The sequence below is a fragment of the Ammospiza caudacuta genome, chromosome 1 (assembly GCF_027887145.1).
Source record: "Ammospiza caudacuta isolate bAmmCau1 chromosome 1, bAmmCau1.pri, whole genome shotgun sequence".
Taxonomy (NCBI): domain Eukaryota; kingdom Metazoa; phylum Chordata; class Aves; order Passeriformes; family Passerellidae; genus Ammospiza; species Ammospiza caudacuta.
In genome coordinates this window covers 108185316-108210607 of record NC_080593.1, presented here as the reverse complement: position 1 = coordinate 108210607, position 25292 = coordinate 108185316, and the positions used below count along the sequence as shown (strand labels likewise).

At 39.0% G+C, this 25292-nt stretch overlaps 1 protein-coding gene across 1 annotated transcript in view; it reads right to left on the bottom strand.

Moving 5' to 3' along the window:
• Positions 1-4940: 4940 nt before the first annotated feature.
• Positions 4941-25292, bottom strand: part of TTC39C (tetratricopeptide repeat domain 39C) — a 36677-nt gene continuing 16325 nt past the window's right edge. Inside the window, exons 5-14 of the mRNA XM_058812108.1 lie at positions 24206-24560; positions 22662-22830; positions 16194-16287; positions 15248-15355; positions 14650-14759; positions 13850-13973; positions 10804-10901; positions 9801-9905; positions 8041-8079; positions 4941-7406 (exon numbers count right to left, since the gene is read on the bottom strand). Of these exons, the coding sequence (XP_058668091.1) occupies positions 7317-7406; positions 8041-8079; positions 9801-9905; positions 10804-10901; positions 13850-13973; positions 14650-14759; positions 15248-15355; positions 16194-16287; positions 22662-22830; positions 24206-24560 (1292 nt within the window). The 3' untranslated portion in view covers positions 4941-7316. The remainder of the gene's footprint in view (positions 7407-8040; positions 8080-9800; positions 9906-10803; positions 10902-13849; positions 13974-14649; positions 14760-15247; positions 15356-16193; positions 16288-22661; positions 22831-24205; positions 24561-25292) is intronic.

Here is a 25292-nt window from a genome sequence, read left to right as displayed (position 1 = left end):
CTGTAGATTCTGGATACCAAATAAATCATCACATGGACCTAAGGTTGTAGTACTTGAGGCCTGGCATGCATTTAATGGCTGCTTCATCTTTAACAGATAATTTGTTTGGTCTACAAAGCGAATTACTCTGAAAACTGCTCTATAAAAGATGGGAACTTCTGCATCCATAATCAATTCGTCATCCCAACACAATGGTACAACCTCACCAGTAACCTCAATGGTTACCTCAACAGGTAACCTTGGTTTCACTGCAGAAAGGTATAACCTGTAATGGATCATTAGGAGCAGGTGATGGTGGAGGTAAAAGATGATCATTCTCTGTAAAACCAACATAGTAGCAGAGGGGAGGGCAGGTCTCTCAATTCATCATCACAGCTTAGCACTGAGCTGCTTTCTGAATGACATCAGAAATTATGAGAGACATTATTTGAAGCATTAGAGCTAAATCCCCTCTGAAAAAACATTATTCTCCCTGCCAGCCCAAGGCAAGTCAGGCCCATTTATAACCTGTCACTGCTGGGCAATGCCACAGAAAGGAATGGCTGCCTCGCAGCTGTGCAATCCAGTTAGCTCCCTACTGGTGCACAAGTCCCAAATCCTATACTGGCACTATGGGTGGGTGCCTCCTGGATGGCTGGACAGGGATATTTCCTTAACACAGGCATTCAGGTGACAATTCTCAATTATGCAGCCACTCTCTCATATTTGAAAAATCACGGCAGTCAGGCAAAGCCCCCAGTGACTGGAGAAAATGAAGTATCACATCTGTTTTTAAAAAAAGGGGATGAGGACTGTAGGAGCTACCAACCAGCCAGCCTTACCTCTGTGCCTGGTAAGGCCATGGTACAGATCATCCCAGAAGATACATCAAAACATATGGAAAGTGGAGAGGTGATTAAGGACAGCCAACATGAGCTGCAGCTTCTCCAATGGCAAACAGTACCAGACTGATCTAGTAGCCTTGGATGATGGAGTGACTGCATAGTGGACAAGGGATGAGCTACAGCTGTCATCTACCTGAACTTCTTTAACAGTCCCTCCCAATATTCTGGCTGCTAAATTGGAAATACATGGGTTTGATGGATAAGGAAGTGGCTAGAAGGGTGGAAACAAACCAGCACTAAGTGCACCCTCAAGGCTCTGCACTGGGACCAAAACTATTGGTAACAAGTCTGTAGCAGACTTGTTACTGTCTCTTCAATGACAGCAGGATCAAGTGTGCCCTCAGCACGTTTGCACATGACACCAAGCTGAGTGTGGTGCAGTTGATTTACCAGAGGGACAAGATGCCATCCAAAGGGATGGACAAGATTGAGGACTGGGCCCAAACAAGCTCCAGGAAGCTCAGCCAAGGCCAAGTGCAAGATCTTGCATCTGCCCACAGCATTCACACATTCCTATGAGCTGCTGCCTTTTCCCCCTCCCCACAGTACCATGAAATCTGCTCCTGCTTTCTGCCACTGACCTGCCTAATGCCCAGCACAGGCAGAACCCTTCTAAGCAAGTGCCTTTGCCAAAACCTGTTTTCCTCACTAGCAGCCAAGCCAGACATTTCTTCCCAGGATGAGGGCAATTCTTCCCTCAGCCTCAGGCTATGATGGCACCACACTCTCTAATGCTGCAACTTGCAGAAAGCAGAAAGGCTGCAGCCACATCTCACCCCTCTGTGGTGAAGGGCTGAGTGCACAGACCATCCCTTGCTTACAGCCATACAAAACCCAAGGGATTTGAACAAACTGCAAAATACAGCACTCGAGCAGCAATGTTCCTTAGTGGCCTCGGGCAGGGGCTCAGAGGACACAGCTGGAGACTGTAACTTCTTCAGCCACACCCAAGAGGAACCAGGTTATTCCTTCATAAAGGCTTTGTTTGTACTGCAGAATCTTATGATTGCAAGGGCAAACCCTGAAACAAACCTCACCTGCCCAGGTGATGAGGGCAGGTGACATTTGCTTCCCAGCACACATTATTAGTAGGTACACAAAAGATCATTTTCTGTTCCCATACAACAAGCACAAGAAAGGTCACTGTGTAGTGCTGTACTTTCAAGGTTACCACTGTATTTTGGAGGATTGTAAAGACAGAAAGATCACAGGGGCAAGGCATGATCAGGAGTCTCCTGAGGGATAAAAACTTTAACCACAAACATTGCTGCAGATCAGCCTTCATTACAGATGGAAAACCATCATCTGTCTACCTGCTCTTGCATTCTTGGATGTCTGCATCTCTACACAAACCTGAGGGGAACTCCGGCAGTAGGGAAGATTTAAAACTCTCTGGTGCTAAAGCATTTAGAAAATCTGTAACAGCTTCTTTTTAAAAGTAACATACTTGCAGCAAAACTGTGCTAATTTTGAATGGCTTTCAAGTTCATTCACAGGAAAGTATGTTAATGTATACTCACCACAAAATGCTTCTTGAATCCTTAGTAATTTCTCAAGAAAACTTCTCACATTATCTTTTCAGTCCTGGAGAGTGACAACACAGATGATAATATTTAAAATGTTAAATTTTTGTATTTTATGACTCGTGAAACTAGGAAGAAGAGCTTCCTATAGAAAAAATCTTTCAAGAATATATATATGAGAGAAGTGGAAAATGGATCTTTTTTGGAGTAGGGAGAGCAATCCAAAGTCTAGATTTCTGTACTGAGAGCACATGGAAGCAGCATGCCTTGATAAAGGTATTACACATACCTGAGTGGAAAGGTAGCCATGATTACTTCAAAACCATCCCCAGTGAATACAGAGCAGAGGAGAACTTGCACATTTGCTTCTCTGGAAAACTTTCAGAACTCAAGGTCAGCAAAGCTCTGCACAGCAAAAGCTTCAAAGATGCTTAAGTACAGATATCATAAACCACAGAAAAAAGGTATTACCAGAGGTGACAGAACTGAAACATAAACCTCCATAAATATTTGAAAAGGCTGCAGGACCTAACATAACTAACCTAACATAAAATTGTGTGTGTCTGAAACTAAAGAGCAGCTACAGGAAAAAATATGTCTGGAAACTAATTCACTGTGCTGGGACTTAAATGCTGGTTCTGGAAGCCATCAAGAGCAATGTACCAGGTACTTTACTAACACACATCACCCTTTGGCCCCATAGGGAAGGGCCTGTCAGCCCATGAGCAGCCTGCCCAGCTGAGGTCATTGCCTTGTACCTTTTGCCCCTTTGCAAAAGTAACAGCTTCCAGACAAGGTTGAAATCTAAGAGCCTGGGCAGAAGTTCAGCAAATCAAGGTCCCAGATAAGCTTTATTTTTCTACCAGAAAAGGGATCAGGTCATTCATTAACTGGGAAGAAGTCTATGTCCCAGCAGTACAACTACCTTTTCTCAATATAATAAACATATTGCTTTTAGTGAAAGACTGGGAGGTCATTATTACAAAAATTACTTTGCTAGGCAAATTCTGACAATCTCTTTCTCCCTTCCTTCTCAAATCCTCAAGTCAAACAAGTAATTTTTTTCCTTTTAATCTCTTCCCTTCTCCCACCTGGGCATCTCCTCTAGGTAAGCTTGCCAGAAATGCCTGAAGAACACTGACCAACAGCCAGTCCTGCTGAGCTTAACAGAGTACTTGACTGGAACACCATCATGGAATAGGTGACATCAAAAGACAAGCAGCATTTTGGAAAAACCAGCAATGGAAAAATTAGGGCTAACATTAAGACAGCTGCACATGAAGTCCCCATGGCTGACTCTCACTGGTGGTAAAAACACAGGGGGTTCAGTAGATTGTGGAGATCTTGGACTATTGTGCAAAGGGGTTCTGAGCAAAGGCAGGGAAGAAATATAACAGTTGCAACTAATATGTACCTACCCTGATAACCTGTGGTGAGTCCAGCTGTGGGGTCCAAACGCACATCAAAAAAGTAATCAGATATAGAAACAATTCAGCATTTAATTCTGGAAAAGTTGCCTCAAATTGAATTTCTGTGTGGTAGGAAATGGGTGGGGAAGAGGCCAGGTGAGCAGGAACACTTTTCACCATCTCCTAACAATGGCACACTTTTGTGAAGTAATACACTTGAACAAGTCTATTACTCCTAAATTTCACTTTTCCTTTGTGCTCTAGGCTGCCTGCAAAGTTTCTGACAGATGCCACCGGCTTCCCAACTTAAAATAAAAAGATAAACATAAATTTACTCAAGATTAGCTTTAACAGTATTTGTTTGGGATTGCATAACTTGTAATGAAAGTTTTTTCTGCCACTGTTGGTGTTCCATAATGACTGCTGGAAAGGGGAGCTGAGTGCCATACTCTGCTTCCACCCCACTGCAAGGTTTGATCAGGCCTACATCAACCTAACACCTGCTCAGACTTCAGCAGGTACACAGCAGTTCTTAAACACAAGTACAATCATTTGTTAAAAAGGCAATCACATTGTTGCAAACTGAAAAGCAATTGAGTACAGCATTTGGGGAATTTTATTTAGGAATAAAGCATAACTAGAGTATGAAACACACATTCAAAGTCAGAGAAATTAAAGTGCTTGCTTTAGAGTAAATTAGAAACACTTCTCAAAGGTGTAGGAATACAACAAATACAATTTTATGTGGTTCTTTTTCTTCAGTGATGAATAAGTGAATTTGACATCTTAAAAATGTACTTTAAAGCTCATTCACTCTATGGTTGAGCTCAATATGAAGTAACTCACTTGCTAATCCAGGAGACTGCAATTATACTGGAAGAAAAATGGCTGGAGGTAATTGCTGAGTAGAAAACTTTGTTACAAAGTCACTTAACATCCCAGAAGTTTTCCCAATACTTTGTATCATCTTGTTCAGGAGGCTACCAATTAGAATTCAAACTCAAGAAGCAAAGGAACAAAATTCATGTCCACATTTCTTTTAATTTTACTCAGAAATATAAAAGTGCAAGTTCTGTAAATTAACAACATTTACAGTACATCACAATAAATATGCCACCCTGTGACATCTAAAAATTCTAGTTATCTGAAATGAGTTGTACTGAGATAAAAACTGCATCAACATCAACAAAAAATACCTGTCCCAGTAAAGATGGCCTTATATATTACTTAGCAAGATGCATATTCCATTATTGCTATTAGACCATGCCTCCGAGTTCCACAGTATAAAAACTTACTAGTTTACACAAAAGACCATTGGTTTTTTTTCTCATCACAGGCACAATCTAACATAAAAAATAATTCTGCCATATACAGTGTAGGAGGGTCTCCTGTGAGGAGAGGGGAGGGAAAAAGTAACTAATACAGAAACATACAGTTGTGATGATTTGCTAAGCCCACAGGAAAGCTGCACTTTGCACAGAGTTATTGAACTGTTACATGAACATATAATGTCTTTCTATACCCACTCCTGGCCTGGTGAGAACAGGCCTTTTAGTAAATTTACTACAATTTTCTAGCTACCTCCAAGTATGCAGACTCTAAATATCCCAACACAAATTGCATGCAGGTGCTTTGTGTCCTGAACAGCCAAGTCTCACATCATATTTAAGGAGTGTATTTAAAAAGAATTTTGCCAGTAGCTGCACCATTCCCAGCTATTTACCCAGAACAGACTGTCTGATTGAAAAACATTAAAAGTCAGATAGGACAAAATAAGATTTCAAGTACATTAAAGCCCATTTTTAAAATAATTATTTGAACTCTAAGCAGTCACTATATACATATACAATATATCATTTTCTAGTCAATATTTATTTGGATTGACCAAATAAGGTTGAACACCCATTTATGACTCAGTATTACCATCAAAGTGGAATAAAAAAATCCCAGTGTACTACCTGTAAGACACCTAGATTATACAAAAATAAAACTGCTTTATAAAGAGTTCCTCCTCTCCTTCAGGAACTGCAACAGAAGTGTTAAACTGCTCTAGGAATGCCTTTCATAGCAGAACTGTGTCTTTCTAGAGAGAAATAAAAGTGTCTCAACCATTTCATTTGGCCTACCAAACAGGACATTACTTCTCTCCTCCATATCAGTCTTGCTTTAGATGTAACCTCAAAAGCAAATCAATGAAGGTTAGGTGGGCAAAGTCTAGAACTTTGGCAACATGCTCTACAAAAAGGTAAGAAGAAACAAAAAAAGCTTAAGCTAAGGAACTGTTTAAGGCAACCTGACCAAAGTAAAGATAAGGCTTTTGGATAACTATTTCCAAGGATATCCAGTTTTCTTAGCTTTGCAAAGTAACACAATTCAACTAACTTTATGGTCAGATTTCCATTCATAAGCGTCTTTAAAAAAATATTTACCTTCCTAGAATATAATATTAGCTGAATATAAAACATAAGGAAATACTACACATTAAGGACAAAAGTAAAAAAAAAAAGCTACAGATAAGCACACTGATGGCCAAGTATTAAAAATTATATGGTCATGACAAAAGTTTTAGGCTCTCTGAGGTATTTCAATAACTTGACATGACAGGCTTGAAATACTATACAGAGACTGAAGATATTGTAATATTGGTGTAATTACTAAAGCAGTTTTGTGGGTTGTCATTTTTTTTGTTTGTGGGTTTTTAAAATACCTTTAAAGGTCAATGCTGGAAGGATCCAGCAGCTTGAATGAAAAAACATGTAAAAATCTTAATATGGTATTCAGAATGTAAGAGCCGAAATAAGAACTGCCCAAGCAGTAGCTGCATGTTAAAGGATTTTTCTGGAATGTACCAGAAGCAAAGAACTTAAACATTGACATCATTGATATCACAAATATGAGCTGGGTTGGGAGGAAAGGGATAAAGAACTTAAAGAGGTGAGAGGTTTAAATTCACCATTAGCCATCATGAGGTAACTGGCAAAAGCCACAAAAAATTAGTATATCTACTTTTTGTGGCCAAACAGTTTTCCTCCTCCTCCGGTGTGCTGGCTAATACCTGGAGAAAAAGGAGTACTCTGACCACTTCCAACTTCAACATTTAAACCAATTACATATATTGCATTATTCTAATCAAACCAAAAGTGTTCCTCCTGGCAAATTTTAGATGTAGACCTGTTTTAAAAGGTAAAAATCAGCCTTGCCAATGTTGTTGAAGTAAATCATGTGCTTATTTAGGCTCACCCACAGAGTTACAAGTAATTGTGTTCACCTTGGTTTTAACAAAATAAAAAATGAAGAGTTAAAAACACAAGGTCACTTAACCTTCTTCCTGGTTGATTTACCTTTAGTTAAAATTGTAATGTTTTTACTCAGCCATACTAGGAAAGTGTCTCTGGCACAAGTGGTTTTCAGAAGAAAAGCTGGACTTCCCAACAGCTCTTTCTTCTGCTTCATCCTAAAGTGCAGGAACTGTGGGAAAGGATAGCAAGCCTTCCTGATGGTCACTGTGGAACCACTTCCCTTAGAGAGGCTAAGGCTGCGTGTATGCGGACGTGCAATCTGTTCTCAAAGTCATAGCCAGTAAATTCCTCCTGGGGGAAAAAAAAAAGGAAAAAATCCCAAATATACACCTATTAGCCTCCTTCTCTTTGAGATATGCAGATAATTTTGCTATTAATGCTTAAAAAATCATGTTACAAAAGAGTCCAAAGAAAAGAGATGAACTGGCGACTGCATGTTGCAATATCCCCGTATTACCCACAGCAAAGGAATTATTACAGAAATTCCAAGTTGGTAAAGAGGGCAGATTGAAGCCCATATAGTTGAAGAGCACTTGAGGGGTTCTACTAATCCAAAAGCTCCAGAAAATCCCAACAGGCCCAAGGCAGGAACCAGGTGGAACAGACAAGGAATGGAGAATTGTCATTTTCAAAAGTTTTGTAGGCAAATCTTGCTTGAAAAACGGATCAAGGTTCTAACACTTGCAGGAGCTGTCAGTGATGTGGGCTCTGTGTGATGGCTGACCTAGCAGCACATACCTATGGAGCACACATAAATGTGTATCGTGCACATTAATGCACATCCACATGACAGGAGTTGTGGATTACAGGTGAGGGACACCACCACTCAACACCCACTCCCCCCTTCCCCAGTCCCCTGAAAACACAACCTCCCAAATGCCCTTTCATTTTAGACTATTAAATTAGAAAATGCCTTAGTTTTTACCTTGGCTTGGAGCAGTAAGGTTTTGCCTCTTGGCACAGTCTACAAAAAGACAAACATTGCATTGGAGACACATCACAAATGTTACAGAAAATACTTTACGTAAATGAGCTGGTGAGACTCAAGCAGCATCTCTACCTTTGAAAAAGGTACTGAGCAGACAAAACCCTCACAAATTAGCAAACTGGAAATACTAATGAGGCACCCAGGAGAAGCACTATTATGTATTTCTAGTCTTCTACAGAAAATGTGAAATTACACAAACCACAAAATCCTATTCCCTTCTCTTTCTTAACCATTATGGAGCTCTAGCACAACACCCCAGCTACTAAATGAAATTTTGTGTAAACAGGAACCATTCACCTCTAGTTCTAGCTCTTGCTTTTCTCTACCCCATCCCACTTTGTTGAAGCCAAGCATCATTTACCTCCTCATTTTCTGAGTGCCACAAGAGGGAGTCTCCTCCACATCCTTCATACACTAAATGCTACCACAGCTCCTCCAGCTGAGGCTGGTTCAGCCCTCAAACACCCTGCATGGGGCATATTCAGCTACTGTGTGCACACACTGTGTGTAAGGCAGGAAGAAGGAAGGACTGCTCATGTTCTTCAAATCTTAACATGCCTTCACTACCCACATTTTTTAGGGTTTTTTTTAGAGACACTTGACCTGATCAAATTGAAACATGAACATGGAAAGAAAGGCAGCAGGAACTGTTATGGAGCTCAGACCTTCCTTCCAGGCTTTCAAGCCCAGCTCTAAGTCTTAGGGCAGCAGGGTTTTCAAAAAGAAAATTAGTTTTAAAAGCAATTTCTAGTTTCTAGTTCTGTCCTTTGTTATGAAAATTGTTTTTATTGAAAGATTTTCCTCTCCTTCCCCCTTTAAGGGGAAGGCTCAACTCTTAACTAAATGTGACAACAGCAAAACCAACTGGAAACAGAATCTGAAGAACATGAGATACTATCAGCTCACTACTTCATACACCACACACAGTGAATGGGGGGTTCAAGTGATTACCCTGTGACCACATCCCCCTAACCTGCCATCTGATTAACAACACAAGGTGGCATAAACTCCAAGGACTGGGGTTACACATTTGAGAAGAGAAATGGCACCAAGAGTGCTGCACAAGCTGCTCTGGTTTAAGATTCTCTGAGGTAGGGTATGTGCAAAGACCTGAACAATTAAATGTACTGCCAGCCAAGCCATTTGGGCAATCTGAAAGCTAGGTGGATTATTTTCTTCCACATCCTGAAGAACAAAACCCTCACTACTCAGGGTGGAAGTCAAAATGCCCACACAAACAGCTTTAATGGAATTTAAATTACTTAAAAAACCACTTGCTATTTTAGGAAGGCATCAAATTCTATTTGGAGAGGATAAGTACAGGTGAACTTTGAATGGCACCCAACAGGATATTAAATAGGCAAGAAAAGGACTCTAGGCATCTACCACACTAAATATCATCAGCAGACAAGAAAGCTCTGCCTACCCAAGGCCTTCTGGTGAGGCCTTTGTTGCCACCAGCACCAGGAACACTCTCGATATTAAAAAACTAAGACATTGTGACCTAAAACACATTCCATTTCTTGGATTGAATCCCCAACCCTCACAAAGTTGTAGGTTTCTTTATGGTAGGTATAAAACAAATTTTTAAAACTTCATATGCACAGTCACCTACAAACTTTGTTCCATTCTTTGCATGGTGATATGCTGACCCCTTCCACAGCTTTTGTAAGTGTAAAAACAGGTCATGCTTTTACCTCTGGATTGTCCAACAGGATACAGCCAAGTTCATAGCAAGCATATGGCTGGACGTACAAGTTGCCTTGACGGCAGAGTTCATCTTTAGCAGCTCGCTGAAAGTACTGTAAAAATGAAAGGAAAAAAAGAAACCAAGGACTGCAGAGGTACATTAAAATTGACTGGTCATTACTTCCAAACAATACAGTAGCACCATTCAACTTTAATCTGTAGAAATTAGCCAAAGCTAAAATGAGAATATATTTAAAATGTACAATGGTTTAGATTCTTACAGCACTACTGTATCAAGACAAAATTATTAGTTTGGATTTTTACCAAGTATTATAGTGACTGATTCAAGAGTTTTCCAATTTCATAGTGAAAAAAATACTAGCTTTAACAAGAAACTGTGACATCAAAGATGAAGTACCCAGATTATTTAAGGTATGTGAGAGAGAAATGAGGCAGGGGGAAGGAGGGTTTAAAGCCAACATCTTGCTACTTATATGAATAACATTCTGTTCTGGGGAGGAAAAAGGAGAGTTGTACCTACAGATCAAAACCTGGAGTGGTGGCAAAATTATTCTTTGTATGTGCTAATAATCAAACTCCTCTCTCTAACATGTCCAGAGAAGAAGCAGCAAAGCTGTGCCTTCAAAAAGTTAATCTCCAAGATACTTTTAAAAAAAATTCATTTTCTTTGATGGACAAAGTACATCTAGCAGAGCAAAAACTTTTCTCTTATTCTTCCCAGCTTCCCCTTAACTCTTGCTACTACAAACCACTCTACTGCCATGTTCATTCAACAAAGCCAATTACTTTCACAGCACAGGATATAATGAAGACATGTTAAATCAGAAGATTTTAAAAGAAACTCTGTTAGAATTCACAAACCAGAATGATCAATGGCACTGAAAAACTAATGACTTGCTTAACACTCTTACTCAAAAGTATTCACTGTTTTTAAAAGGACAGTTCATAAATTATAGGAATAATGGAGGAAATTATCATTTATCTACTTACCTGAACAGCATCTTCAGAATTTCCTAAACATTTGTGTATGGCACCAAGAAGTAAATTCCTCAAACCAGCAGCCGATGAATCATCCACATCATGACAAGCTTAATGAAAAGATTCCAGTAAACAAGGTGGTTTGAAATACTTTCTTAGACAATAACTGTGATTTACATTGTCTTTTAGTCTGGTATTTAAATTTTGCCAGAAAAAGCAGATGCTAGTAACATCAATAGAAAGACAAGTAGTTGTATTTTCTTTTAAATACAACCCATTCTGTATGAACCTTATAAAGAAATCTGTCACTCATGAGAGTAGTTCCTAACAGGAATGAATGGATTGAAGTCAAAGGCAGTTGATGTGTTCTCCTCACAAGAGGAGGACTGATCTCTACTGGTCTTTGAAATATCCACTAAAAGGTAAACTTAAAAAACAATCATCTCATTCTGGTGTTACAGGACAGTGGTTAGTCACATATTGAAAGAAAAATACACAGTCCAAGTTAGAAGGAGCAAGCAATTCAAACAAACCTGAGTTTTTCTAAACTGATGCCAAGTGACAGATGCACAAAAATTTGCACTGGAGTCAAGAACCCAGCCTAGAGTGTTTTGGCATCACAAATCTCAGTGATGATGGGAGGATAAGGTTAATTTGCCAGACCTTAGCTGGTCCACAATCTGGGGACAGACTGTGCCTCAGCTGAGTAGTGCTCTGTTTCCAGGAAAAACTGAATCACAATGCATGGAACCATTTCTAAATGAATCAGACTCCATTTTGATCAAGCTTATCAGTGCCAGCTCTGCTAAATCAAGGCGAGTTCCATGAGGAGCGATTTGCACTTGCCCACACCAGCACCTCCAGGAAGGAGAGAGTACAGGGCTTTTCATCTCTTAACTGCTGTGTCTGGAGCAGTGCAGCTCCTTAAACATTCTGCCTCAAAGTATAAACCCTGCCAGATCTTAACCAGCTCTCCATTCACAACACAGATAATACACAACCCTAAGAAGCCACCTATGGATAACTATAAGGTGGCTTTATGAAGTATTTGCATTGTCAGTTCTTGTGTGGATTACAAGTCTCAAGTTATTTGGCATTTTACTTACAGAGATACAAGTGGATGCAAATTAATTCCTTTGAGTTCTAGCCCTGAAGAAAAGCCTGGAAATCCACCCCAACAAATTACAATCCAATTGTTCATGACAAGAGGAAACAAATGTGGGAAAAAACCTATTATTCATGTTTCTGAAATACACATAAGGTGCAGAAATAACATTCACTGTACAGAAAATTTTCAAACAGGGACGGCTGATGCAGACATATTTGTCAGTGTCAAACTCACAAGCAATGTATCTCTGAATTTGAAGCCACACTGCTACTTCACATTAAAATGTGAACCACTGACTGGAAGCTTACACAAGGGAGACCTACACTGCCTCTGAGTGTGCAGGAGAGAATACAAACTCCTTACACCCTCTAAAGCTGACCACTCTGAAGGCAAATGACAGCAAACAAAAAAAAACCCCTTAAATTTATTTTGATGTAAGTAAATCTGATTTTGAAGCCTACCATTACCTTTGTGACTAGACAACTAGGAATCTGACTATAACCCACTGCCATCACGCAATTTAAATGGACAAGTTATCTCAAATTCAAACTGGAATGAACACCCCAACTAGTCCTGACTCTTGACTTCAAGACTGGAGTTTTCTAGCATAACGTGAAAATTGTGTATATCCCCAAAATTCCACGATTACAAAAAAAAAAAAAAAAAAAGGCAAGCCGTGGCAGACAATTTTAGTTTTATTTTCTAAATGAGCAAGTAATAATCAGAGGAATTTAGAATGGTTTGGGTTGGAAGGTAACTTAAAGATCATCCAGTTCCAGCCCGCTGCCATAGGCAGGGACATCTTTCACTGGAGCAGGTTACACAGAGCCTTGTGGAGCCTGGAACACTCACAGGGATGGGACAGCCACAGATTCCCTGGGCAATCTGCTCCAGTGCCTCACCACCCTCACAGTAATTTCTTCTTAATATCTAATTTAAATCTGCCTTCTTTCTGTTTAAAGCCATTCCCTCGTGTTCTGCCACTCCCTGCCCTTGCAAAAAGTCCCTCCCCAGCTCCTGTAGGTCTCCTTTAAGAACTGAAAGGTTCTCTAAGGACTGCCTGAAGGCTGCTCTTCTCTAGGCTGAACATCCCAAACCCTCTCAGCCTGACCTCATAGGAGAGGTACTCCAGCCCTCTGATAATCTGTGTGTCCCTCCTCTGGACCCACTCCAACAAGTCCACGTCTTTCTGGGGCTGAGCACCCCAGAGCTGGACACAGCACTCCAGGTAGGATCTCACCAGAGCAGAGGGGCAGAATCACCTTCCTGGACCTGCTGGCCACACTCCTTTTGATGCAGCTCAGGATGCAGCCAATGGGCTGCCAATGCAGGTCATGTTGAGCTTCTCTTCAACCAGCTTGAAACTGTTTGCAGAATGCCAACAAGAGTGATTGCTGGATGGAGTAAGAAGCACTGAACACTTCATGATATACACTGCTACAATAAGCTTCACATGGCAGACACCCAAAGTCAGCCAGAGACTAAGGAAGAGGCAACCACTCACCACTAAGAAGGGCCCAGGACAAACAGAATACCCATCATGTCATAGATACCTCATAAGCTAACTATTTCCTCTTAGAAGAAAACTGACATGCAGGAATGAATACATTGTTTTAATTTTTTTCTATTTTGTTGCTAGGTTTAAATGAGTTACATTTTGTTTAGTGACTTGGAACAGTAACTATCATGCTACTGTTTCATTTCAAAAAATTATTAAAAACAGCTATATGCACCAGGCAGTTACAACTTTTCCCAAAAGCTTGTAAAAATGAAGCATTAGGCAGAATCATAATGGGTCACTATTCTTTTGTTACTCACCTGTATTTTGCTATGACACATTCACACAAGTTAAAATGACCATGCTACTGCAATTAGCTACTCCACACAACAGCACAAAATCATACATCTCATTTTAAAATGTAAATAAATAAATCAAGGAGCCATATATACCTTGACTCATATGCTGTAAGTTCGAGAGGGAACAGTTTGGAAGGGCTTTCCATAAGTATAACACTTCAATGGATGCCAGGACACAGAGCTCTTTGGTTGGCATTTGTTTCCTAAATCTATCTGCCTGCAAAGTGCAAGAAAGAAGGAAGGGAGATCCACAATTTTTTTCTTTAGAGGGAACATGATATTTACAAACAATATATCACAAACACTAATTTTAACTGTTTTATAAAGTCACGCAACAATTTTATGAAAATAAAGTCAGCGGTAACTTTGCCTAAAAATTTTATGACTGAAAATTAAAATCTTGCAACTAATTTAAGAGCTTACATATTCATCAACATTAAAACCTCCTTGTATGCAGCCTGACTGGGTTTTACTGTATTTCACAGTCCCAACACAAACTGACTGGATGCTGAGACAGTACCATCTGCAAAATCACCAGTTGAGAGCTATTTCCTTGACACCTCCTAGCTCTCAAAAACAACTAAGGCTTTCACAAACAAGACAAGACAAAAAGGAGTAAGGAAGGCAAAGCCAGAAGGAAAATTACCAAGCAACTACAGTATCATGTATTTTTATCTGTAATAATTACTTTGCTTGTAGAGTGAATAGCTAATTCACACTTCCTTTGTTAGGTCCTTCAAATGACACTACTATTTTTCCACACTGTTCCTTCCCACAAATTCTACAGAAGCAGGACAGCAGAAAAGAGATGCATCCTGCTAAAGAAAATACTGAACTAAAAACTGAACTGTCATCAGTGTACTAAAACAAAGTCAGCCTATGCAAAAACTAACCTTTTTCACTGAAAATTGTTCAATCTGATTGTTTTTTCTCTTGAAAAGCTTCTGAACTTCCTTGAACACATTCTGAGCACCATTGACATCACCAGTGGCTCCCTGACAGACTGCAAGAATACAGAAACAAAAATACATTAACAGAAACAAAAATACATTAACAGTACCAGGATATGAAACAGGAAAAATTAGGATGAGATATCATATTGTCACAGAGAAAAATCTCCACATACTCACTTCCAAAAAGTTATCTAGACTGAAGATTTGAGCAGCTCCCCCAGGTACCCTCTCTGCTCATTAAAATTCAGTACTACTTTTTACATCCATTAAAGGAAGCAATGCCACCAAGCTTGTGAAGTGGTAATAATTCTATCAGCATGGAGAGGGGTGTACACACAGGCAGGTACATGTATGAGCATGCAGGTGTTCATTATGGAAACAAACACAATTGTCCAAGTCAAGCCTGGCACAAAGCTGCATGTGCAGCAGGCAGTGTGCAAGGCACTACATGCACCAGCAAGTTTCCCAAGAGAAAACAGTGCCAAAACCTTACCACATCACTGACTTACCATTTCCCCAACAGCCTGGATTCACTCACCTGCTGTTAAATAAGCATAGTAGCACTGGGACCACCTGGATTCATTTTTAAGCCTTTCAAAGGATTCAAAGGCGTCCTTGAAGTTCATCTCTATCATGCTGCACCAACCTAAAAGCAACAAGGATTTAACTTCAGGGGAAGTACAGTAACTCAAACTCAGTGTCAACATGATTGAAACACACAGTTCTGTTGTGTTTGTTTTGTTATGAGAGCTGGAGCACGTTTAACAAACACAAAAGTAACTGAAAAATTAAAAACAAAAACAAATGACATGCATTTAAAATCTAATTTAAATTTACTGGGACATTTTGAATTAGAAGATTCCATAGGAAATAAAGAATCCACATTTCAGAGCAGGAACAAAAATATATACCAAAAGCTCTAATTTTGAAAATTTAAATACTACATTTTGTAGAATGTTGAAACTTAGACAGCTACTACTTTTTCCATTATTATTTTCAACTGTGACAAGATCCCATTTAAAGCTTGAAGCAACCTATCTTCTCCACTATAAAGACTTGTATGCAAATTAATCATATCCTGCTATTGACAGAAGGAAATGAACAAGAAATACAGACACTGTGAACTCTGAAGCCTCAAAACCAATTAGTTTTTGGCACAGAAATGATGAATCCATAGACAAGTCAGATGAATTTATTTCTAATTTTAAATCATACTCAGTAGGCCAACAGTTTGCCCTTGATTCCACAGTCTACTCTTTGATTTTGCATCACCTTGTACTTGCAGATAATTTTATTATGAAAAAGTGCTGAATTCTACTTGTCTAAACAAGTAGAATTCAGTAAACCATAATTTACCCAAGACATAGGCCAGTAATCTAAAACCTTTTTTTAAAATCCTAGTAAGAAGTCTCCAGTTTGTTTACTGAAGCTGCCAATGAAAACTTGAAAGTGAGCCATTTATGGTGTAAACACATTCAACATACCTATTTCATATAAGCAGACGTGCTGAATCTCCCTTTGGTCTGTTGCAAGTTCCAAAGCAGTATGAAATGAGGTCAAGGCACTATTAATTTGACACTAACAAAGGTGAAAGAAAAAGAAAAAATTCAGACACCTGAGATTTAAAATTTGTTGGATAATTTAATATGAAAAAAGAAAAATTCGTATTTCTTCTAATAGGTAGTTAATAAAAACTAGATTAGAGGAGTTTAATAGTGTAATAGCAGCCAGGTCAGATCAGGTCTCCACCTTCAACCTTTAAAATCAGTGACTATATTCCTCCTATGTGCTATTAAGTCCAAAATTCATTGAGTTTGTGCAGTAAGCTTTTAAGCAATCTCACTTCTACTTTAACTAGTCATCCCACCTTTAAAAATCATATTTTTAGCATCTGCTAATGAAGTTTAGTTTTCTGCACAAGAGGATACCTTTAGTATTTGATTTCATTTATTGTGAACTTTTCACCTCTTCCCATATGCCTCAAAAACCCCTTCAAGCAACAATTAATAGAGAATTTATAAATGCTGCATGGCATGTAAGAAGATAAAGCATATGAGAGAAAAAGCATTTTGAAAAAATCATTAGCTAACAACAACTTAGTAAAAAGAGCTGACATTTTTCTAAGAACTAGAATGATAGTTCTTTTCACTACCTGGTTTTCCCAGTCTGGGGTGGGACTTCTCCCTCTCAATCATTATGGGGTGGAATGAAAATCAGTATTTAATTAAACATACTATATATTCCAACAGAGCCTATACCAGCTTTAATACTGTTCCTGTATTTATCACATACGTTTATTGTAATTTACAACAGAAGAATTTTTAAGCCCCTCTCTGCTGACTAAGCATGTGAGCAAAAGAAACCATTGAAAATGCAAACTCACCATCTATGCCAACATAACTGAATTCAAAAATTCCTACAAAAATCTGGAGCATTGTAGCTTAAGACCAGGCACACACAAAGCTCTGAAATGATTGTATTAGGTTTTCTCCTTTATCTCATCAAGGAAAACTGGTTTAGTTGCTAAGGAATGATTTAACTGTAAATAATACACATTGCATCAAGACAACACAACTGCCTGCACAGGGAGCCACAGCTGTATCAATACAAACACTGTACACTTGGAAAGCACAACAGTGATTGAAATTAGATGCTTGTTGGCAAGGCAGAAGAATATACAACACAGAAAGACAGGTGAGTTGTATTTGCTCTCAGAATTGTTAGGGAGCCTGAGCCAGGTGCACTTTGTTCACTCCTGTGCCAGCACATTCTCTGCACTACACGACTCCACTGACACTGCACCACCCCAACACACCTTCCCAGAAAGTAACTGCTATGGACCCAGTCTTAGCGAAAAGATAAAATACAAGAACATCAGTTTAGAACTTTATTTCTGGGCTAGGAATTCAAAAGCTCTGCTTTTGAATGTGTCTTCAACACTTCTGAGGAAAATGACAAAAAAGAAAAAAAAAATCTAAATGTTTAGTTCTTTTCAAAGATACACTGCCTTCTAAAGCCCTAACCATTCTGAAATAGAAAATACTTATTCCATACAATGACTACTGGCAATCAACTCACTGTCTGCAATGCTGTACCCCTGTCTGGGGCCACCTTGCAATATACAAGTCCAGTTTGTTGAATATTCAAATTTTCTATAACCCACCTCTCTAACTCTCTGAATCTCTCACGTGTTTTGACATCCGCCTAAGTTCTCCTTCAGCATCAAGCTCATTCAAGTATGTTTCAGACATTCATTAATAATTAAAGTTTCAATCATCTCCAGGGATGGCAGCAACATCCTGGAATATGAATTACTACTCTTGGTGTTAATTCTTAAATTAATTACTTTCTGTTTACTGCTTAAAAGAACAAACAAAAATAATTACAACATCCTAAGAGTTGGCAAGTGTAACATCCTGGCTGCACCTGAAATTGATGCTCTTGACATTTATAAAGATATATACACACACTTGCATTTCCTTCAATAGGTATCACTGACATCTCTTTTGGACATAATACAAATTAAAAAAAGACTAACCCATAAAATATAGAACTACAAGACCATAAAGAGGACTAATAAATCTAATGTGAGAAGAAGCCTAGTCTTACATTTCTGGACTTCAGATTAAAACTAAAAGCACCCCAACAACTAAGCATCTATAGAGCTTACCAAGACAATTTGGCTTCCCAAGACAGCATGCATTTCCCAGAGCTGTTCTGAAATCTCAGGACCCTTTCCTTCTCCATTCTCAATCACCACTCTGAATTCATAAAGCTTTTAAGAAGTCATGCTCAGAAATAGGGAAAAATTAAAAACCAACTTCTAAAAGCTAACAATTTACACCAGAGGACATTATATGGATGTTTCAAAGCCTGTATTTTCTATTCCTTAACACATTAAAACCTATTTTTCCTTAGACAAGTCACAAAATCAAACTAGAATAAAATTAGGATATTTGTATTTTATAGGAACAAGTAACTAGAAAAGTCAGCACAATTCCTGAAAATAAACCTTGACATTATGCATGCTCTGCAATTTTTTTTACTTTAGACACTACTGTGATTTTCCTCCAGAAAGTTCATTTAAGACTTCTCAATGCTTGTTATTACTCTTGTCCTTAGTCTGCTTTTCTGTACCATACCCTCCCACCCCTAAATAAGAATGATGGTGCTGACACAATATCTACAAAAGGTAAGTAAAAAGCAAGAGGTGCTTGTAGGCATTACATTTAAGTACCACTGCACATTTTCTGCAGCCTGCTCATCAACCAAACTTTAGCACACCTGAAAGTACCACTGGTGCTCTGCCTGTCACCTGGAGTATTTGGTACTTTTTCCTTCAGACTATTTACCTACACCTACCCCAATGGAAAATGTGAATCAAGCCTCAGAACCTGAGGGGTTTTTTTGCAGTTTTGCAGCCAGAGATTTCCTGTTGTTTATATATTATATATATTTTTTGAGGCTGGAATATGTGCCACATAATCACAAATCAAGCACAGAAATGTCCATAAAAGCAGCCTTAGTAAATTATGCCAAAGTCAGGAAAAATACTATTTCTAATACACAGTCTCTTAACCTACTCTTTGTAAAGAAAAGAGACATTTCATCAACCTAGGAATGCAACCTTTAACTTTCTGGGGCACTTTCATTCCAGTCTTTTCAGGATCTTCCTTTCCTTTCCCTTAACTTGCCCAATTCAAAAGTCTCCAAATGCTTTCAGACTTTTCTCTCAAAAATGTGAATCTGGGGAAAAAAAGCTGAAAGATAATCTGCTCCACATTTATCACACCTGTAAGGCTGCTTCTTCAAAAACTGAAGTCTGCTAAGGGTTTTACTGACTAATATCCATTCATGTTTTTTGGGGCACAAAGCATTATTCAGTCCCATGCTGTTCATTTGTCTTTTATAGACAGGAAGGTTTCACAGAGACAGTGCTTTCTCCTTGACTGCCTTCCTTGGCAATTTTCTCCTTTGTCAGATTTGTGTCTCACTGTCCAGTCCTGAATTGCTGCTTCTGCCTTTTGAACAGTTTCCCTGTCTCCAAGGGTCCATGGGCTGAACTGTGCTCCTTACTGTTTTTTTTCCATAGAAAAGAAAAGACACATACAGTATGAAGGCTTCCTAATGGAAGCTGAATATACCATCAGCTGAAGGCTACAAAAAATGTATGCAGGATCACAAGAAAAAATTCGATGGACTGAGTACTAGCAGGCCCTAAATACAAACCCCACAACCACAAATGAAACACACAAGGTCTTCTGAGTAACATCAGAAGGGGCCTTTTATCCATCTGTACTATAATACTGTGTCACAGAACTGTTAAAAGATGTAAAAGAAGGACTCTATAAAGTATATAAGCTTCAGCTCAAGGTATACTTTTAAGTGTGTATAGTTTAAAATACAATTCTGGTAAGCCACCTAGAATTATATCCCAAGCCCACTGAAAAGAATTTAAACCTAACTGTGCACTAACAGTTTCAAGCAAGACCAAATCAGCACTTCCTAGACTTTGCAGGAGCTCTCCTCACCCACCTTAGAAATAAGGAGGAAATTACAACTCAGCAAATTAGCCTGTAATGTCAGAGTTACTGTGCACTTCTGGTTCAGAATCACAGAATTGTTTAGGTTTAAAGAGACCTCCAAGATCAGCCCAACCTCTGACCAATCACCACCTTGTCAACTAAACCACAGCACTGAGAACCACATCCAGTCATTTCTTGAATACCTTCAGGGACAGTGATCCTACCACCTCTCTGCACAGTTTGTTCCAATGCTAAACAGCCCCTTCTGTGAATAAATTACTCCTGATCTCCCACTTGAACCTCTCCTAGTTCACTTGAGGCCATGTCCCTTGTCCGATCGCTCACTGCCTGGGAAAAAGCATCAATCCCCAGCTGGCTACAGCCTCCAACTGCCTAGTTGTACAGAGTGATAAGGTCACCCCTGAGCCTTCCCTACTCCAGACTAAACAATCCCAGCTCCCTCAGCTGCCCTCCCCAAAGACTCTTGCTCCAGAGTCTTCACCAGTTGTGCTGCCCTTCTTTGGACACACCAACAACCTCAATGTTTGCCTTGAACTGAGGGGCCCAGGACTGGAGACTACTTGAGGTGAGGGCTCACCAGTGCCTCCTCACAGGGGACACAGTCACTGGCCCTGCTGGACACACTAATATGCAGTGGATGCTTGTAAGACCAATGCCCAAATTCAGGTCATGTAACCACAAGTGTGTTGTGGAGAAACTCAGTGCAGCTCCCCATGCCATTGTCACCAGTCACATTCATTCCTTCCTTCACTATTATGCCAACAGCACTTAAGCAAATTAAGCTGGAAAAGTTCTACTAAAATCCAGGAGAGCGCAAGACTTAAACTGGAACATTCGGACACAGCAAAACCTCCGTGACTGAGCACCACTTGGACCAAAGAAATGATGGGGGAAGGGGAAGAGGCTGCTGAATGGAAAAGCTCTCATGAAAACACACACATGAATAGCAAAGAGACATTTCTGCTGACTAAGGGCATGGCTACATAGCATAATGCACAGCATTCTGCCTGCCTGAGTTAACTAACTTAGTTAACATGGCCACAGTGTCTCCATTCGCGTGGAGCTAAACTTGACTATCTCCATACAGTAACTGTGCATTAAATAATGCAGTAAGATTACATTTAAACAACTCTCATTTGAAATACTACAGTTCTCCAGAAAGGGACTGACCACACAAAACTGACACTTATCCCAAATACATCCTCTTTCTTTACACATACACTTAATTTAACAACTTATGTTTAGACGCTTGCTGTAATTTGCCCTGAAAGTCAGAAAAATCATCTTTTATTCCTTGTTACATTAAAATACCAAGTTATACCCTGAATTCATTGTGTAGTTATTCCCCAAAAAAAAAGATTTTTACCATAAGAATGGAATAGGCATATAAATGAATTAAACCCACTAAGGTCTCTCAGGCAACAGCAATACTTTCCCAAGAGCGACAACTTGCCTGTGAGAATATAATTCCCAAAATGCACCACTGCTTTCAAAAAGATAGCAAAAAAGAAAAACAACATTCAAATCCCATGCAGGAAATATGCCTGCAAATCTGAAAGGGCACTGAAGCCTGTTCCTCTGCTCTGTTACTACCTCTGAAAATATTGAGCTACATCTGAAAGACTTAGCTGCAAATCCAGCAAAAAACGAACACCAATATCAACATCTCAATTAGCTCTTGTAATTATAATGTTGACATGAAGGGTTTGAACATTCTGGGCTTCTGCTTTTGTGTTAGGTTTTCTGGTTCATGTAATTGCTCAGAAAATATTCTGGTCTGATAAAAGCAGCAGCTAGGAGTTGAGTAGTACTTCAAACGGATTCTTAGAGAATAATTCTGCCAAAATCCACAAAGCTGCTGCCATGTTTGAATAATGCCTTGCAATAGCATTCACAAACACATCTCAGTGAATACATTTCTGCTCAGGTCAAAGCTCACCCTCAGTAACAGAAAACATCCTGGTGTGACCTCTGAAAAGCAAAGTAGTTATTGAAGGGAAACTGCTGCAGAGAATTAGCTGTATACAAACAATGCATAAAACAGAGAGGAAGATAAATACTATGTACTCAGCAGATAATACTCAATTTTAGCTTGACAAGCAAAACTGAAATAGCTCAAGAAATCTGAGTGGCCAAATGCACTTCCTTTAGCACAGAGTTGCAGAAGTATCAAGAAGCTGAAAAATAATTTCAAAATGTCGTTAATTCAGATAGATGCAGTGGGAGAGCAAGGTCTGCATGTGAACTTGAAACTAGAAAGGACTTAATCCAATCTTTCTTATCTTCCCATGTACCTGCATCTTTAGTCACAATCTGCTGAAGCTTGCACAGTTCATTCACATCAGAAAAATGTAAGGAACGATCAGGAGGAAAAAATCAAGTCTAAAGGATGAAAATGTGCAATACCTCTAATCGCTGTATCCTTCCCTTGAAGAACATGAACAGAGAAGAATTTGGATATGCAGATTCTTTTTTGGCAAGAATTTCTTTTGCCTCCTTCAATCCTGCCTTGTTATCGCTGCCATCAAGGGCAAAAAAGGGACGAACCACTGTGTGGTACCACAACAGAGCTAATCTAAAAGAAATGTAAGAGTAAAAAGGATTACAGCTTGTAAACAGAAATTTAAGGATAACATTCTACACAGACAAACTTTTAAATTATTCTGGAAGACAAATATAGATCTGAATCTTGTATTATACAATCTGGCTTTATACTTTAAACACAATACTACTGCCATACATCAATGTACTCCTAAACTGCACCTGAACATACAATTCAGAGCACATTACACAAAGGCAAAGAAACAACTGAGCTCATAGCATGAAAGAAGTTAAGCCTTTAGATCTCAGCAGATTTTAGAAAAGAAAAACCCACAAGAATACTTTGAAAACTAACTCCTTACTAGAGAGGGAAACAAAAAAAGCCAAAGAAAAAAACCCCAAGCAAACAAAAACCCCAAAACCAAACAACAAAAAAAGCCCCGACAAAAATCAACAAAAAACCCTGAACACACACCAGCAGATACTCCTGAAATCAATGTGAAAAATAAATACATCCTGTGTTCAGAAGGGTAGATATTTACATGACCTACATCACTCCTGGAAACAAAGGCAGAGCACAAAGATTTCCAAGACTATCTGAAGGAGGATACATCCCCCAAATATATATTTTTTCTCCCCGAGAAAGGAGAAAGATCAACAGGAATATTTAATCCTAAGCTTTCTGAAACAAACAGAATCCCAATACTTCTCCTGAAGCAGAAGAGACTTCAGCTCTACTGTCATGTTTCAAAATTGACACCTGATGGTACCTGCAGTAGGTCCATTAATAAAAGCATTAATTTTTAGATAATGGAATAATAAAGCCATTTATGAGGGCAGTTTAAATTAGGTCTGGCCAATCCTTCAGATCTTGAAAAGACCTGGGCACAGTGTGAAGTCTTGGGAAAAAGAGTACACAAAAAATACTCCCTTAAAAATACTATAATGAACATCTCATTTTACTGAGATGCTAAAACAAACCAAAAAATTAAAACAACTGAAAATGTTTTGTCTTAGTAGTAAGAAAAAAAGGCTAAATGAGACCAGTGACTCATACTAAGTAGTATGCTCTCCACAGCAGAGAATGTAACTCAGGTAAATTCACACAGCCTTCAAGGGGAGCTTTTACTCAAATTTAAATTACAGGACATTAGAACTGCAGGTACTGAAGAATACAGCAAAATACTGACCCAAACCCCAAATACATGTAAATAATTAACAGCAGAGATCTCATACATTAGTGAGTGATGAATTTACTAAACCATGGTATGTTAAACAACAAACTACCAGTTTATTTTACCTGCTGTTGTTTCCTTTAAAGCAACAGGACTTTTTGGTTTTGACTTTTTCCCAGTTACTTACTTTTAGTACTAAGTTATCTACCAAAGCATTTCAATATAGCTACTCACGTAGCTAAAGGGGCCTTCATGTCCTTACTTTCACTTGCATACATCAGTGAGGAAAGCCCCTGTAGGCGGTCTCCAGGAAAACCCAGCAGGTTGATGATTTTGAGCAGGTTTGGGGGCACCATGGATATGCAAAGATGAAAAAGTCCATATCCAAAGCTAACAGCACCTTTCAGTCTGTTTAGCGAATCCTCCGTTACACCCTCTGCAGCAATATGATTATCATTTGCAGCATCAGAAGTCAAGGGTTCCTGAGTTGTTTTCTTCTGATATATTTCCTGAAGTGTATTAATGTCCGTATAGCACTTATTGTAAATTTTCCAGGCTTTTCGAAGTATCCACCCACCTTTTATGTATGCTAAAAAAAAAAAATCAAGGAAGAAAGAAAGAAAGAAATACTTCAAGGACGTATTTCAGAAGCAGAACATCCTAAGTAGTAAATGCTATTTTCCAAGCCCAAGATGCTCTCTCTATTTGCGACAACTTAATGTCTAAAGGATTTTGTAATAGCTACTGCTCCCTCAGAGAGGTCTTGCACAGTGGGCACTACGAAGTTCAGTGTGTACAACCACAGACTTTACAGCAGCACACAACACAGAGGCAGCTTTGGTCAGCGACGTGGAAAGAGAGCTGTCAGAGAGAAAGAAAGCAATCAAAGAACTTCATGCTGGATTTTGCTCCACTACAGGGTGCAGATGAAACAACTGCCTAGCAAACAGAGAGAAGCACAACTCAGAAGAGATTACACCTCCTCTCTTAAACCCAAATTGTGTTAAAACACAGTTGATGGGAAAATACAAAGAGAAGCCTTTTCCTTTGGGTTAGACAGTAAGATTTTCAATATTGTCACTTCCCTGCCCTTTGCATGAACACAGTGCCCTACAATTAACGAAAAGAAAACCCACACAAAAATTACATGGTTTTAAATTATTTTTCAGTTGCCTAACTTCCTCAATTTCAAAAGCAATGTGGGTACTTGAATTTCCCTAGAAATCTGGTCTTGAGTATTCTTGCTTGAGAATGACAGCATTCTCAGTCTGTGATCTTTACAGCAGGGTAAAGAAAGGCCTGACATCAAAAGGGGAAGGTG